Source organism: Balearica regulorum, chromosome 24, assembly GCF_011004875.1.
Source record: "Balearica regulorum gibbericeps isolate bBalReg1 chromosome 24, bBalReg1.pri, whole genome shotgun sequence".
Lineage (NCBI taxonomy): Eukaryota > Metazoa > Chordata > Aves > Gruiformes > Gruidae > Balearica > Balearica regulorum.
The window spans coordinates 6,224,838-6,240,477 of record NC_046207.1 but is presented as its reverse complement, the minus strand read 5'-3'; the positions used below and the strand labels follow the sequence as shown (position 1 = coordinate 6,240,477).

General features: G+C 47.4%; 2 protein-coding genes across 2 annotated transcripts; one reads left to right on the top strand and one right to left on the bottom strand.

Moving 5' to 3' along the window:
- Positions 1–222: 222 nt before the first annotated feature.
- ATP5MC1 (ATP synthase membrane subunit c locus 1) lies at positions 223–2,720 on the bottom strand. The gene is given in 6 exon segments (XM_075775172.1): positions 223–447; positions 1,042–1,217; positions 1,490–1,567; positions 2,142–2,190; positions 2,574–2,659; positions 2,661–2,720. Coding segments are annotated over 6 exon segments (564 nt in total). The 3' UTR covers positions 223–332.
- Positions 2,721–3,316: 596 nt separating this feature from the next.
- Positions 3,317–15,024, top strand: CALCOCO2 (calcium binding and coiled-coil domain 2). The gene is made up of 12 exons (XM_075774856.1): positions 3,317–3,599; positions 6,353–6,541; positions 6,872–6,974; positions 7,335–7,468; positions 7,967–8,092; positions 8,577–8,704; positions 8,815–8,905; positions 9,640–9,762; positions 11,646–11,741; positions 12,438–12,579; positions 12,982–13,016; positions 13,527–15,024. Exons 2-12 carry the CDS (start codon positions 6,362–6,364, stop codon positions 13,701–13,703), a joined length of 1,335 nt encoding a protein of 444 aa, XP_075630971.1. The 5' UTR covers positions 3,317–3,599; positions 6,353–6,361; the 3' UTR covers positions 13,704–15,024.
- The last annotated feature ends 616 nt before the right edge of the window (positions 15,025–15,640 follow it).

Sequence of the window (15,640 nt, the reverse complement as noted above, 5' to 3'; positions counted from 1 at the left end):
GGGGTTTTTGCATAATTTGAGCTGTTCAAGGACATCCTCTCTTATCTAACCAGCTCCACATTAGTCTCCCTCCCCTCCCACCACCATTTCACATTCCCCTTCTTTATCAGCGGGTGCCCCCATAGCTGGGACATCACCCTCTCCAACCAATAAACCAATTTCCCCCAAGTACTTCCCCACCAGAACATAAGAAAAAAGAAATAAAGAAAATAAAGCCATCAGTTTATTTAGAGAAATCTTTTCTTTAATTGTCAGTCTGGAACGCTCTGATGGAAGCAGACTCAAACCGCAGAGGACAGAGTGATGGAATCCGCAGCCAGGGCCAGAAGTTGTCACATAGCAAAGAGGATAAGGAATGCCACCATCAAACAGAAGAGACCCATGGCCTCAGACAGGGCGAAGCCCAGGATGGCATAGGAGAAAAGCTGCTGCTTGAGAGATGGATTCCTGGATGTTGTACAAGGGGGAGAACAGGGAGAGAAGGGGGAGGGTGGGGAAAAAAAAAACCCACAAAAAAAAAAAAAAGATCCACAGTGAGCAAAAAAAACAAACCACCCCAAACCAGAGCCCACATCAGAAAGCCAAGATTATGTCACATAGGCAACAGATTTTGGGGCACAAAGCAGTTTTACAGCGGGCAGCCACTGGCTGGAATGAGAAAACCATGATTTTTCTCTGGGTTTAGTGATGCAGACATGTTGAGCCCTGAAGGCTCATTTCACCTGCCCTGGTGGTGTCAAACAACAGTTCCTGCTAACAACTACTGCTTCATTTCTTCCAGAGGCAGGCAGAGCTGCACAGAGCAGCCGCACTGTTCAGAAGTATAGGGTGGACTCAAACAATCCAGGCACTTTTTTTTATTCATTTTAATAGAATAATGGACTATAACAACCATTTTATATTCCAGGTTAAATGCAATATCTGCTTACATACGCAACACATGTAGAGCTGGACATATATTCCAGAGAAAGCTCTACCAATCTACTAAATTTAGTGCTGGAAGAAGGGAATAAATTCAAGCCAGCCTGGCATCTTACTCACCTGGCATAGCCAATGATCAAGCTGCCAAACACCGTTCCAATACCGGCTCCTGAACCAGCCACCCCGACCGTGGCAGCACCGGCCCCGATGAACTTCGCAGCAGTGTCAATATCTCTGGAAACAGCACTGGTTTGGAACTCACGGCGGGTCAGCTGTGGATGGGAAACGGCAGCAAACTGTGGAATATAGGAGAAGAAACATGCTAATGACACACTTTTAATCATAAATATATCTAAATAAAACACCATCGCCGTTTATCCACTACTCAAGGCGAAGCAGGATCAGCCAAGCTTGCTAAACCATCACCGATCCGCACTAGAAGCTACGTCTCCATACTATCCATCCTCCTGATACACAAACTTACTCCTCCATCTCAGGAGAAATAATCAAGTATGAGAGGCAGCGAGCACAGAAATATAGGAGCCGATTCACCACAAAGGAGTCTCACCTGTACAGTCTGCACCTCAGGCCGGCTGAAAACAGACACCGAAACTGGTCTGGCCAGAGCCCTGGAACAGCACCGGAACTGGAGGGAAACACAGACAATTAACACCTCTAATCGGATGCATCTGTGGTAATCCTCAGAAAAGAGCAGTTATTTTATGAAGAACAGTCTTAGAAGTTTCTGAAAACATCTCAAGAATGAAACAAGACTAGAAATCAAAGGCATCGGCAAGTGTAGGATATTTCTATTTCAGCCAGTTGGAGTAAGTCCACGAGCAGCAGCCCCACAGGCCACACACAGCAGCACCCTGTCGTACCCGCTGCAGCAGTTTGGCCGTTACTACGGTCCCATACATTTACTTCCTAATTCATACCGCGAAAGAAAGGGGTGATCAAGTATCTCCATGACAAGCAGCTCATCTTTGGGCCTGCAGTTCAACCCACGTCTCTGAAGATGGTAGGTATCGCCCTCCGGTCACCAGAGGTCACCTTGTTTCCTCTCCTTGTTAAATCCACGATAAAACCAACCCCCTCGATCCCACCCCAGCTGAGGGACATCCAGGACAGCGTTTTGAACCAAGCACCACAGAGAAAGGCTTCACAACCATTTATCCCCACTAAATATTCCTGTACTCCTCTGAAGAAAAGCAACTTACCAGAGCTGGGGAGCCGAGGAGAGCCACGGGAGCCTGCATTTTGCTTAACCTATTACAAATTTAAAAAAAAAAAAAAAAAAAAAAAGAGGAAATGGGAATCCCAGCGCTATCGCCACCAGCCAACACCCCCCTCTCGGGGCTGACACACAACACGTTTATCTTCAGCCGTGTCTTTTCCCCACCGCCCCCACACACACACACATATATACACACACACACCCCCGCCGCCTTCCCTCCGGTAACGCTCGTTCGGGCCCTTTCCAGGGCAGACGCAGAGCCCTCTCACCGAAGGGCACGGCTGGGCGCCGTTCCCACCGGCCACCCCCCCCCCCCGCTCCGGGCGATTCGGGGCCTCCCCGTGCCGCTGGAAGCGGCACGGGGAGGCCCCGAGTCACCCGGAGAGGGGAGGGGGTGACCGGGAGCGGGGCCCACCTGCGCTGGGTCCGCTCGGGGCTGAGGCGGCGGCGGTTGTGAGGGGAGAGCGGAACCCCGGCCCCGCTCACCTTGCCGTGTCCCCCCCGCGTCCTCCGCGTTCATTGGTTGTCGCTGCGCACGGCGCGCGGCATCCTGGGATAACATCCGCGCTTCCCATTGGTTAAAAACGAACGAGTACCTCCTCATCAGCATCCGGGACAGCTCAAAAAGGGGCGGGAAAGGTGATGTCGTTACGCGTATCGTCATTGGTTGGTTATTTTATCTGCTTGCTTGCTGATTGGCTGGTGACCTGGAGGTCTTCCAGAGGACCGTGAGGCGCGCTGGGCTGCTCCTTGCACCATAGAGGTTACCATAGAGGCCGGGCGGTGATGGCGGCGGGGTGGGCCCGGCCCGGCCGCCCTCTGCCGTTCGCCGGCGGCTGCTGCGCCCGCCCCGGCCCCTCCCTCCTGAGTCTCTTCTAAAAGCTCGGGTTTGAACATTTAAACTTCTTCCCGTGGTTTATTAAAGTGCCCGGTTCAACCGTGGCCGAACGTCGCCGGAGCCGAGGTTTAGTGTCGTCGTCACCGGGGAGGAGCTCGGGGCCGCGGGGAGGGGGGATCGCCGCCAGGCCGTGGTGCAGGGGCAAGGCCCGGCTCCGTGCCCCGTTACCGGCAGCCTGAACCACCGGGCACCGCCGTTGGGGTGGGTCGGGAGGGCGGCCGGTGTCCCGCCCAGCGGGGTGCCCCGGGGCAGGAGGGACCTCCCCAGGCCCGTAACTCGTTACCGGGGCTTTAAACTCCCGCTCTGAAACTCCCTGAGCTCTTACCCATCTCCCTCCCGAGCCCAGGACAACCGGCACCGGTGTCCCCGGTCTGCCCCCCGCCCCGGACACACGGCACGCTCCGGGGCTGAACTACAAGTCCCAGCACCGCGGCCGGGGCCGCCCAGGGAGGGGGTATCCCGGGCGGGGCGGCACGGGGGGAGGCTCCGCCTTTTCCTGCTCCTCCGCCTCCTCGTCGCGGAAGTTTCCAGCCGTTCTCCTCGGTAAGTGAGACGGGGGGAGGGCGGCGGGGTCCCGTGTACCCCTCCCGGAGTCTGATGCCCCCCCCCCCGGGGGCCGTTACGGGAGGGAGGGGGTGGGGGAGCGGGGCTGCCCCGCTGCGAAGCGGCGGCGGCGGCGGCGACACTTTCACTTTCGTTTCTTGGTGGCGGAGCCGGGGGTGCCCGGCCCGGGGGACGGGGGGAACCCCACGCACGGGGATGCTACCGGGGACCGGAGCCGGGGCACCCCCCACCCCCCACCCCCCCCCCCCGTGGCACCCGGCGGCTGGGGGCTGCCCGGTGCATCCGGCCCGCGGTGTCCCGGTGTCCGACCGCGGCTGGAGGTTGGTCTCACTCGAGGGGGGGAATCCGCCGTTTCCTCCATCTTCGGGCCGCTGCAGGGTAATGAAAGAAGGAAACAGCAACGGCGAAAGAAAAGGGAAAAACCCCAGAAAGTCCCCGGAGAGGAGGAAGCGTTTTGTATTCTGCCCTCGTCAGTCACTAACGGCCCGGAGGTGAGGCTGGCCCCGGCCCCTCGGGGCCTTGGCTGGTGACTGTTCGGTAACAAAAACCTGAACGTTCATCAAGTGTCCTCCCCGCTCTACTTCCTGTCGTCTTTTCCTGGAAGTGAACTCAGACGCTGCCATCAGCACATGCTGCACGCCTTGTCTGTCTTCAAGATCGCAATTATTTTTACCAAAACCTACATCCTTCTTTTTTTCTGCAGCAGAATGCGTTGTTTTGCTGCATTCAGACACTGACTCTTCATTTTCTTCACAAGTTACTTCTAACCTTTGTGGCAGCAAGGGCTCATGTCCTGTCCAGAAGCGATGCAGTAACATCATTGAGGTGCTGCCCTTAGATTTATTTTCTTTTTTTTTTTCCTGTCTGGTGGCTGTCAAGGAATCCCTGCCATTTGGGAACCGTAGATCATAAAGGCACATCAGGGTAGGAAACATTGGCATCAGCCAGATAAAGACTGAGGCTTAGATGAAACGCACATTGTTTTCTGCGCTTTACTGAGATCGCTAAAAGTGAAACTGCAGCCCCAGAGATCTGGGAGGATTGCACCACGTCCATTGCTAGCGGCTGTCCTGCTTTCCACTCCCAGCAGGAGGAATTCTCAGTCCTCCCGAGGCAGGCTGTGTCAGCGCAGTTGTCGCTGCTCTTCCCAGCTGTGCATACCCTTTCCTGTCCAAGCACAGCCCCACAATCCCCATCTGAACTCCTGCCTGATTTTCGGGGTGTTCTACGGCACAGAATACAGACAATCTCCTGGGTGATGCAAAAAAAAACCAAAAAAACACACCCCAGAGAGTTCATTTCCATGTGAAACTTCTGGGTTGGAGATGACCCGAAATGCTCCAGTGGGATGGTTTTTCATGATGAACTTTCCCTCCGTTATGAGGTCAATACTTGTCACTAGGATCAGCTGAGAAGGTTCTGCTTTGGATTCTTGGCATTGAATTGTCCGGGATTGGCAGCAGGGTCTTCTCAGCAGCGATCTGTCCCTTGACAGATTGCCAGGGCTGAAGCCTGGCTGCCTGCAAGCCGCAGTGGCCAAGAGGGTGATGTAGTGTTCTGTTTCCAGTCCTGCCCAGGTCCTGGCAGTTTGGATACTGTTTTGATCGGTGCACCCACTACAGATTTATGTTGTGTGATTTGTAGTGTCACAACGCACTGCAAAGTTTTCTGTGTAGATAACTCATGCAAAAGCTTTAATGCTATTTGTTGACCCTGCCGTCACGCAACATATTAATGTCGATACTGAGAATTACCTCGCAGTTTCAGCATAGCAGTCACGAGTACCAAGGCTATAATAGCCTCTTGTCACAGGCTTGCGAGAGAGAGCTACAACGACCTGCCTAGCCAGGATCTGCTCTGTTCGTGCTCTTCCATGGGAGCTGAGCTTAGCAAGGTACCTCCCTTCCCTTGGCACCGGGAAGCTGAAGATGAAGGATGCTGTATTTGGAGGTCAAGTCATCGCGTTGGATTTGAATGTGGAAAGCGAGGAGGCTGTGGAGTTCGCATGAGTGTGTCTTGTTTGTCTCGCCACGGTCAGCCGGTGAAGGTGGAGTGTATTAGGGCTGGGACTGCAAGAGTCCTGGAGCTCCTAGCATGATAGATTGTAAGCTGCTGGTTCTGTCTTGTGTTGGAGCATTTCACTGATGCAGCAAAACCTCTGTTCTTCTCAAGCAATGTGCTAGTCTCCAGATTTCAGAAGAGCTGACGCGCCCCCACATTAACATTGGGCCCCCACATTATGGTGGGGATGCGCCTGGCACGTCAAATCACATTAAAAACATGATGTGAGGCTGCACGTGGGGACGGCCAGCGTTCCAGCAGGGTCTTCACGCATGGGATCCCACCAGCAGGCACGTGTGCTCCTCCTGCTGCCAGCCACCACCGCCTCTCCCGTGTAGCAGATCCGTAGGAGTCAGCGGGTTCGTGGGGTCCCATGCAGGAAAGAGGCTGCTGTGCCACGCTGGCAGCCTCGGAGCACCAGCACCGTGGCTGGGAAGCAGCAGTCAGATCAAAGAGTCTCACACGCGTCTGCTAAAGAGAGTCTGCAAGCTGCCGTGCGTGTTGGGGGCGGCAGGGACACCAGTGAGCTTGTGTGCCTTGCTGAGACTCCTCGGTGTGTGCGTCAGGGGTTTTGGACCTCACAGCTCTCATTCACAAGCCTTCATACCCTTCACAGATGCAACTGTGTCCATCAGAAGATGAGATAATCCCCTTATTCTTTCCCCTTGTAGACTTCCACGATGGATGAGACCTCAGACGAACCTCCCACCTCTGCCGTCCTCTTAGACAACTGCCACTTCTCCCAGGTCGTCTTTAACAACGTTGAGAAGTCTTACATTCCCGGAGGAGACATAACCTGTTATTATACCCTCACGGAGAACATCGTTCCTCGCGGGAAGGACTGGGTGGGCATCTTCCGGGTAAGTGAGTACTGTGAAAACAGAAACAAATAGCTTGGGCTTTCATAGAACAGGGTTGGGGGGTTGGGTTTGGTTTTTTCCCAATAATAACTTGCATAATGGAACATCTTAATCCTGCTTAGGGACAAAGTGCTGGACCTGTTGTGACCTGAACAGCTTCAAAGCTAATCAGACACTCTGATTATCTTTTCATGCATAGACCACAGCTCTCAGAAGTCAGGATATCACTGCAAAAGTCCTCCCAGTAACTGATCTATGTGGAAATATAATCCCATTGCCATAGGATAAACATGAACTGCGTGATGCCATGTAACAATTTTGCTGTTGCAGGTGGGATGGAAAACAACCAGGGAATATTACACCTTCATGTGGGCTCCTCTGCCCACTGACGTCTGCAGTGACGGCGCTGTGCAGCAACAGATCCAGTTCAAAGGTGAGGTGGGAGCTGGGGTCACTCAGGAAATGTATGTGCACGTGCACCCCCAGACTCCCACTTTGCTGCCACTAATAAGCACTGCGTTCGGAATTACAGAGTATCTGTAGGACCGTGTTTTGGGAGACATTTCGAATCCCATAGCAAATCACAAAATTTTGAATCTGCTAAATTCTGTCACCTAGACTGAGCGGTATTGTTTGTTTTCTTATCCCTGGCACAAGGAATTGCTAACGGTGCAGGAACCATACTGAACTAGGCTGTCTCAATTTTCAGAGGGTCTCGCTTTCTGTGCTGTACACTTAAGAGAGTTAAATAATTAGAAGCTGCATATGACGGGGTTGTTGTGTTTGTCTCAAGCTTACTACCTACCAAAAAATGATGACTACTACCAGTTCTGCTATGTCGACCAGGATGGTGCGGTCCGGGGAGCCAGCGTGCCTTTCCAGTTCAGAGCAAAGACTGAGGATGATATCCTGGTGGTTTCCACACAGGTAGGTGTCCTCTCTTCCTCTGCTTTTTCCTGCCTTTGCTTTTATTGGCATCTGCTCATTGCTAACATGGAGCGATCCGGTAAATCGGATGCCAGGCTAGAACTCAGCAGACTTGGGTTCTGTTCTTGGCTTTGCTACTGATCAGTCACACAGATTTGGGCAGCCTTTGTTTCTCTACCTGCCATTTATCGCTTAGATTGTGAGCTCTTTGTCATGGGGAGACACTTAATACATAGCGGTTTAGGGCATTTTGAATATTTTTAAATAAAAATGTCATTTTCATGGCAACAGCCTCTCATTAGATGGGAGTAAGAGCATGCACATGGGCAATAATTGTGAAGCCAAGCGCTCTTACTTCGCAGTGTCTTGTGTGCAGCCCTGTCGTTAATGACTACGCTGCACTCTCCCTTTTGCAGAGCTTTGCTCTTCACACTGTGCTATTTGGAATGCAGCTTTTCAGTGCTTCTGTTATGACCGAACAACTTTGTTGCTTGCCAGGAAGAAGTGGAAGAAATTGAACTAGAAAACAAAAATTTGCGTAAAGAAAATGAGGAGCTGAAAGCAAGCTGTGCAAGTCTCCAGAAACAAAACATCAATCTGCAGGAAGAGCTCAACAAGACACAGGTAAACAAAAAAAAATAATATATTAAGTCAGAAACTTTAAGTCTGAAAGATGAAGAGGGACTGAGTCAGGTCTTGTTCCACTGTATGCTTCCAGGAGAAAATTAAAGAGGTTTCTCCCCATGTTATCTGTTTAATCCTTTGCCAAATCATACACCACCTCTACTGCAATAAGAACAGTAATGATGAACAAGAGACTTCAGCAGACACAGCAGTCAGCAACATATGGGAAGGGGAGTGTTCAGAAATATTGTGTAGGCTGTCCCAAAATCACATTATCATTATCTTTTCCTCCTTCAGTTTTGCTCAAGGCTTAATATAAAGTAAATGGGGTCTGAAAGAGTAGTCAGGATGCAAAGGAGATACTTCCCTCCTTCAGAGGGGCTGCCTGGAAACGTTGCATTTGATGGTTTTTGCAGTTCTAGTGCAGAGCAGGACTATTGCTTGGGTCCCGTTTACCTCCTGTCGACCTCACTGTGATTTTCAGGAGCTGCAGAATAGTTTAGAGTCTCTAAGGAGCAACACAGAGAAACTGGAGCTGGAGCTGCGTTCCCTGAAAAAGGAAAATAAACATCTAAAGGACCTGTATGACTGCAGAGAGGCAGAACTGCACCAGTAAGTGTATTTACAGCATATCTCAGAACAGGATTTCATGTAAGCACCTCGCCTTAATGGATTAAATTTCCATTGGTGAAAGTACGGTGTGTTTGATTTGTTCTGAGTAGACTCAAGGAGCAAATTCAGAATGTGACATCTGACAAGGAATGCCTGGAAACCAGACTGAAAACAGCGCTGGATCAGATGGACCAGCTGCAGGTAGCAAACATATAGCTGCCTTCCTTTGCTTTTATGAACTGTCTCTGATGAAATCAGTTTCCCTCTGACAGAGAACTGAGCAATCTTGAGCAGAGATGTAGTGTATGAGTTTCTTTTTTTGATTACGTGGGTTCTTTAGGAAAATGTCAACCTCAGGAAAGCTGTATTCTGGAAGGAAGAATACAGCATTACATTGACCTTTGCATTACATTGACCAAAATCAGACTGTTATTTACCTCCTGCTAGCTAAGGATCCAGGCAGAAAACACTTGTTTTGAAAAACATGCTAAAATTATGTTCAATTATTGGGTGAAAACAAGACTTCTGGCTGGGAGGTATGTGACGGGAGAAGGTAGACTGGAAATAGCTTGGTTGTTAGGGCTGGGGCATGGGAGACCCAGAAGGATGGGCTAACAGGCTGGCTGTAGACTCTCTGTTTTTCTCTTTGTTCTCTGACTCCCCAGACTAGAAGCAGCATGTTGAAACTTAAAAAGCTCCTCAGAGAACATCTGAGTGAATACTGTGTTCTGATAAATACATCAGCTCCAGTATATCCCCATGTAACTGGTCTCAGTTTCTGCAAAGGTTTTCATGGAAAAATGTTTGCAGAAAAAAAAAAAAAAAAAAAAGTGGCCCCGAGTTCTGGAGCTTTGCTTTCTGCAGCAAAAGGTGCCTGAGCTTCTCACTGAGAGCTGTTTGATTTTCAATTTCTGCCCACCCTTCTTTCTGCCCAGTCTCAAGTGTTGAATTATGAGAAAGAAGTGGAAAACCTATCTCATATGGACCACGACAAGACAGAGCAGATTGAAAGTTTAAAGGAAGAGAATCGCCAGTTACACATGGCTATAACTCAACAGGTAAAACCTTCCCTGAGTATCATGGTGCTTGGGGGAGCCAGGGAGGAGAGGCTGAGGCATCCCAGGCAGTGAGCAGGTACAAATATTGCTCAATCTTACGGGATTCCAGGGGATTCCGTGACAGAAAGAGAAACATCCCTGGTGGCATGAGTGTCCACATAGGTGGTTCTGTGAACACACCATCTGACAGATTCATATAGCATACATATATTCTTATGGCATACACATATGTTTTAGTTTTGGATGAAATGCCTTTATAACTAAACATTGACATTCTGATTCCTGTAGCAGGAAATTCAGTCTCTGTCTTGATCTCTTCTGAGTCAGCTCAAAGGGTAAAGTAAATCAGTGGGAATTCAGGATTGATATTGGGCTGATTGCAAATTGCTGCATCTAAGCAAAATTGTTTCAGGACTGAGACTTACGGGTAAACAAACCAAGTTACCCTAAATCTGCCCAGACTATATCCTGTTAATTTTACCTCCAACAGGAAGCTGATTAGTAATTGGAGTGAGGCAGCAACCATGCTGGTCTTCTCTCCTCTCTGTTTATATTTTTGTCCCTTTCTCATCTTTAATATGTTAGATTTAGCATTTAATAATCAATGAAATAGATGCGGTATGGTTAGAATGCACCAAAACAAGCTATAAACAATACAAAGTTTCTGCTCTACATCCTCCCCACATCCTCCTCTGACACCTCTTTGCAACTCTGCTCGTGAAAATCTGGGATTTCTGTGCAGAAAGAGCAAAATAAGGAGCTTGAACCTTGCATGAAATACATGAAGGGGTCAAAGGCCAAACTATCGCTTTGTCTGCCCCACTGTCTGCAGAATGAGCCCAGCGTTTCTGGGGGTGCAGCTGGGGAGATGGTCCCAGAAGCGCTGAGCACGGAGCTCTGCTGTATTGTCTGGGACCTGCTGGCACCTGTGCAGGGGAGCCGGGATTCTCTGACCGCACTGTTTTCCACCTTCATCCGATTTGCAGAACCATCACAATTTCCCTGTGATGTTGCAGATGACTATATGTACGACAATTTTAAGTTTATGGACAAAAGGCTTGCTTTACTTAGGTAACTTCTGCAGACCGTTTAGAAGTAATCCACAAACCTCAGCACTGGAAATCACTCCTTGAAGGAATGTGAAGGATATAAAAGAAAAGGGCAGCATGCTGTGGCATTTCCTTCTACTGACGAAACCATCATTGGCAATGACCGAGGCCATCACATCATCTTTAGTCTCTTTCCCTGAGTGACCTTCTAAAGGTGCTTCTCTCTCCGTATGTGCTACTCAGGAAGCTTCTGAAGGCTCTACTCTGACTTTGGCATTGAAAATTAGATGCCTAAAATAGATGATGTGATTACCTCCGCTGTGATGCCAAATGTTCAGGATTCTTAAAGGAATACTTTGAGAATGACTGCAGAATCCCCAAGTACTCTAGCTTAACTAATTTACTGATTTAATTCAAGAGGCAGCTAAAAGATTATTCCCTAAGGATGCACTGGCTGTCCACCATGCACACAAGTCTCACAGTACCAGGGAACCTGGCATACTTGGATAGCTCTCACCTGCCAGGGTGGATTTTTCAGCTGTAAGAGTTCCTTTTCTTCAGCCTCCCTCTTGGTTTGACCTGTCATATGTCCCCTTCAGAGGTCATGTGTCATCTCGCATGCTGTAATGAAAATACAGAGCGTGAGTGGTGACATGCAGATACCCTAGATGACAAGCCATGAAATGGTAAGACCCCCATTGAAAGTGGAGGGTTATTAGTTGGCAATAAATGGAGCATGAGGCAGCTAGTGTATGACAGCTCCAGTGCTTGGAGCTGGCATCCGTTTGTCTGCCGATTTCCTATGATTTACCAAATAACACTCTTCCTTCATAGCAACAAAACCATGACTTAATGAAAGAACTTGAGGAGCAGAAGCGCTTGTATCAGATTCTGCAGGCAAAAAAGAATGAAGCTGATGAGGAAAATCAGGTGAGAACTTGGCACAATTCCCTTGCCTTTCTCCTGTGTTGAATACAACGCCAATCTCTCGGTCTGGTGCTCAGTTCCATTAACCCTTCTACCAACCGGATCACTAATTGTGCCTGCACGTGGACCATCGCCTAAAGCCAGGCTGCCGTGCTGTCTGCGGGCACGTACACATGGCCGTGTGCGCACCCTCGCAGTATGTTGCTGCCATGTTTGTACTGTACAGAGTAAGGGTCCAAAAACTCGCACCTTTTCCTCCACCACAGAAAAGACTGGTTTACCCATCGTAGCGTGGGGATTTCCAAAAACTCCCAATGTTAGCTTAATTCTGACACCACTGAACTGAGTGGACTTACTCATTTAAATGGACATAGCCTTTTTGTCCAGTCTAAGCAATGACTGCTCAGTTTTGTTCCTTACTCTGCATGACTTCAGGATAGTCTTCTGTCTTTTAAAGTGTATTACTCTATTCCAATCGTCTTGTCTGCCTTTCCGGGCAGGCCACAGAATAGATCCTGGTGCTTTCTTACCTCACTTTTCCATTAGGTCAAGCAGGACAAACACTGAGCAACCTAAAAGAACTTCATAGTAATTTTCATTCTGATATAAGAGGATCTGTGTTAGTGCAGAGTATGACTTTTCTCTGGAATGGTCTCCTGAGCTTCTGGAAATTCATTCTGCCGTTCTGTCCCTCTGCAGAAACTACGGGAAGAGAATGACGGTCTCCTGAGGCATCTCTCGCAGGCTGGAGAGGTTTCTTCCTTCTCGGTTGCTTCACAAGCTCATGCTCCGATTCCAGCTCCTAAAGTAGGAGGCCTTCTGTTTGGAAATCCATATTGTGGTGAGATTACTTGGCATTCTGTCTGAAACCGCAAATACATGGCAGTTAGAGTCTCGGCAAATTATCCTCCCTCTCGAATCCTGTAGAAGAGACAATACTAGCAGGACCTCTGTGCAGCTTTGCATGTGTGCAAATGACTTGGCAGCTGCAAAATGCTGCCGGGTGTTAAGAGTTGACTTAAGTGATCAGCTGTCTGTTCGTTTTCTGCCAAGAGAGACAACTATTAGCTGGTTTATTCAGCTGTGAGACAGCTAGTTCTGTGGCGTATGTCCAGTTTCCATAGTCCTAAATATAGAGGTTTAGATCCAGAGTCACATCTTCGTGTTTCAAGAATTACTAGTTATCAGCACATTACGTTGTTAATCATTTTGTTGTGGCTAAATCGATGACTTCTTTTTCCAGTTGCAGAAGCAAACCTGGAGGCAGGAGCTGCAGATGTAAGTAAAGTGAACACGACTGGACGTGAATTAGTGGTTTATGGACACGAATTACTGGTTTGAAATAAAGAGCTCCAAGTTCAGCTCTGTAACCAATTGTCTACATGCTGGTTTAGTGGACAACAAAAGGGAGCCACGTGTGCTTAATGTGTGGAATTAATGAGAGTTGTCTTAAGGAAGAGAAAGGAAACTCTGTTGACCTTAATCTTTGAGGACCAGCTCTTGGCAGCATTTAATGTCAGAATGAGCAGCATGCAGCTGCTAAATACCTTATTTCATATTGGAGACATGGACATGTGCAATGTAGGATGGAAAGGCAGAGTACCTCTCAGAAGCTCTTGTCTTTTAAGTGGTATTTAGAGAAGCTTGGAGACATCTGAAAACTTGAGAGTGTTAAAAGTCAGAAAGACTTGTCCAAAAGTGATAACATCTGACTACTAAATTTTCCTGTTTCTTCTCTTTGAATCTAATTTTTAAACTGACTTTATTTGCATTTGCTTTGTACTTCAGGCTTCTATAAGGAAATGCCCCATGTGTGATGATGTCTTTCCGGAAGATATTGAAACAAGTCAGTTTGAGGCCCATGTGCAGAGCCATCTTCTGGAGTGCCCGCTCTGCAGTGAGACCTTTGAAAAGTCCAACAAGCAGGTGTTTGATGACCATATGTTTTGTCATGGCCTGGAGTAATTCTGAATTCATATCTGCTCTGTAGAATAGGTGGCAGAGGCTGCAGTATAGAGTAGACCAAAATCACTATATAGGCTTGATTCATGCTAAGATCACCCAGACAAGACAGACTATGCCTCTAGTATGGTAACTCTGAGCTTTCTGTTCCATGCAGCATATGACCAACACATAAATCAGGTCAGACATCCACAGCCTGAAACCAAATCAGTCATCAAACTTAAGTCCTCTGTCTTGGATCAAGTATATATGTTTGTTAAACAAGTTACAAATCCTATAATTAGTAATTTAGTTGAATGTGATACCAGTTCTTTAGAACAGCATTGGCCATGTAACTGTTCATTCAGGTAGGGATCCAAGTGATGAGATGTAGTACAGCAGTTTTCTGTGCTTGGCTGATACATATCTATTATAATGGTTTTATTCTTTAATATAGCACTGTGATTGCTAACCAAAGATCAGAAACATTTTATAATCTTTTAGGATCACACCTGCAGTCCTGCTCAACTTCTGGCATGCAGAATTAATTATTAAAAAGTAAAAAAGCTAAGTAAAAATACATCTTTTCTTTCACCATCTGTTGTAAAGCAAGTGAAAGATAAATATTTATGAAGAGACCGAATATCTTTGCAGATCTGAAGGTCTCGGGCCGTCCTTCCAGCAAAGTAGGCAGCACAGCTTATTCTAGGGTGAGGCACATGCACCGTGTTCAGGAAAACCTGATGTTTCTGAAAGAGAAGATCGCTATGGCGTGGAGCCCGTTGAAGTGCAGCAGCCAAGTTGTCTTGGCAGCACAGAGGATAAATGGTGTCTCAATCAGAAACTGGGCATCCTCATTTAAAGGAAATGACAAATTTGGATTATTTCTCTTCTATGTTTCTAAACCTTCTTAACAAGAAGAGCCTGTTCTCAAACCAAACCAAGTGATTCAGAACTAAGTGCCTTGGGATATTACAATGCCTTATGCACAGGTTATCCAGTTACTATTTTTATTTCTGATTTGGGATTTTCAGTTTATGATTAACAGCTCTTTTTTCCATGCAAACACAAATGGGTACAGGTTTATTATCCAGCTGTATTAGACTCTGGCTGAATATCTGAAGCAATAGAAAATCCTAAGAAGTTTATGTAAAGTTTTAAGAATATTTAGAGTAACAAAGACTTCAAAATGTGTTATTGTTTTGATTCTTTTTATCAATCTAGGTTTAAATAGAGTATTTCTGTCTTGAGACGTACTATACTGATAAGCATTATTTAAAAAAAACTGTAAAAGAAACTAACAGCAAACAAAAATAAAAGCTATATGGAGAAAATCTTTGAAAAAGCTGTCTGTCCATTCTTAAATAAATTGGAGGAATTGACGGGGTCTTAAGGGAGCTATTTGCGGGCTTTCAAATATTTTCTGAAGCTTCTTCTAACTAAGTACTTAAGCACGTCTCTGAATAACTTCTAGCATGTGACATGGTGTGGCTATGGGTGGTGGGACTGTTTCTGCTTAACATCTTTAACTGGTTGATCCTCACAGCATGGGAATATATCATGAGGGCCAATGGATAGTACAGGATAACGAGAATGAATCAAGAAAGTAAAATGAGCTGGACGGGATCTATTTGTTTCTATTCGTTCCCAGTAGCGCTGTCTAAAAACCTAGAGCTGGCTGAATTTCTTCTGTCATAGGAACGTCCAGTGTATCAACACCTTTTTTCCCTAGGCTAGGAGAAAAAGCTGAAAACCTCACTCGGAACGATAAAATATTATTTAAAAATACTTGGTATTGTACATGTTTTGACATTATTGATTACTAAATCTCAACATTCCTGGCATAGCTTTATCCTAATTTAGCCAGTCAAACACTCCATGGCTAATTTTTAACTGAACACCTGTTTCCTCAGGAAGAGTCCCATTGTTTTTCAAGAAAATGCTTTCCCCCCCAACCTCTT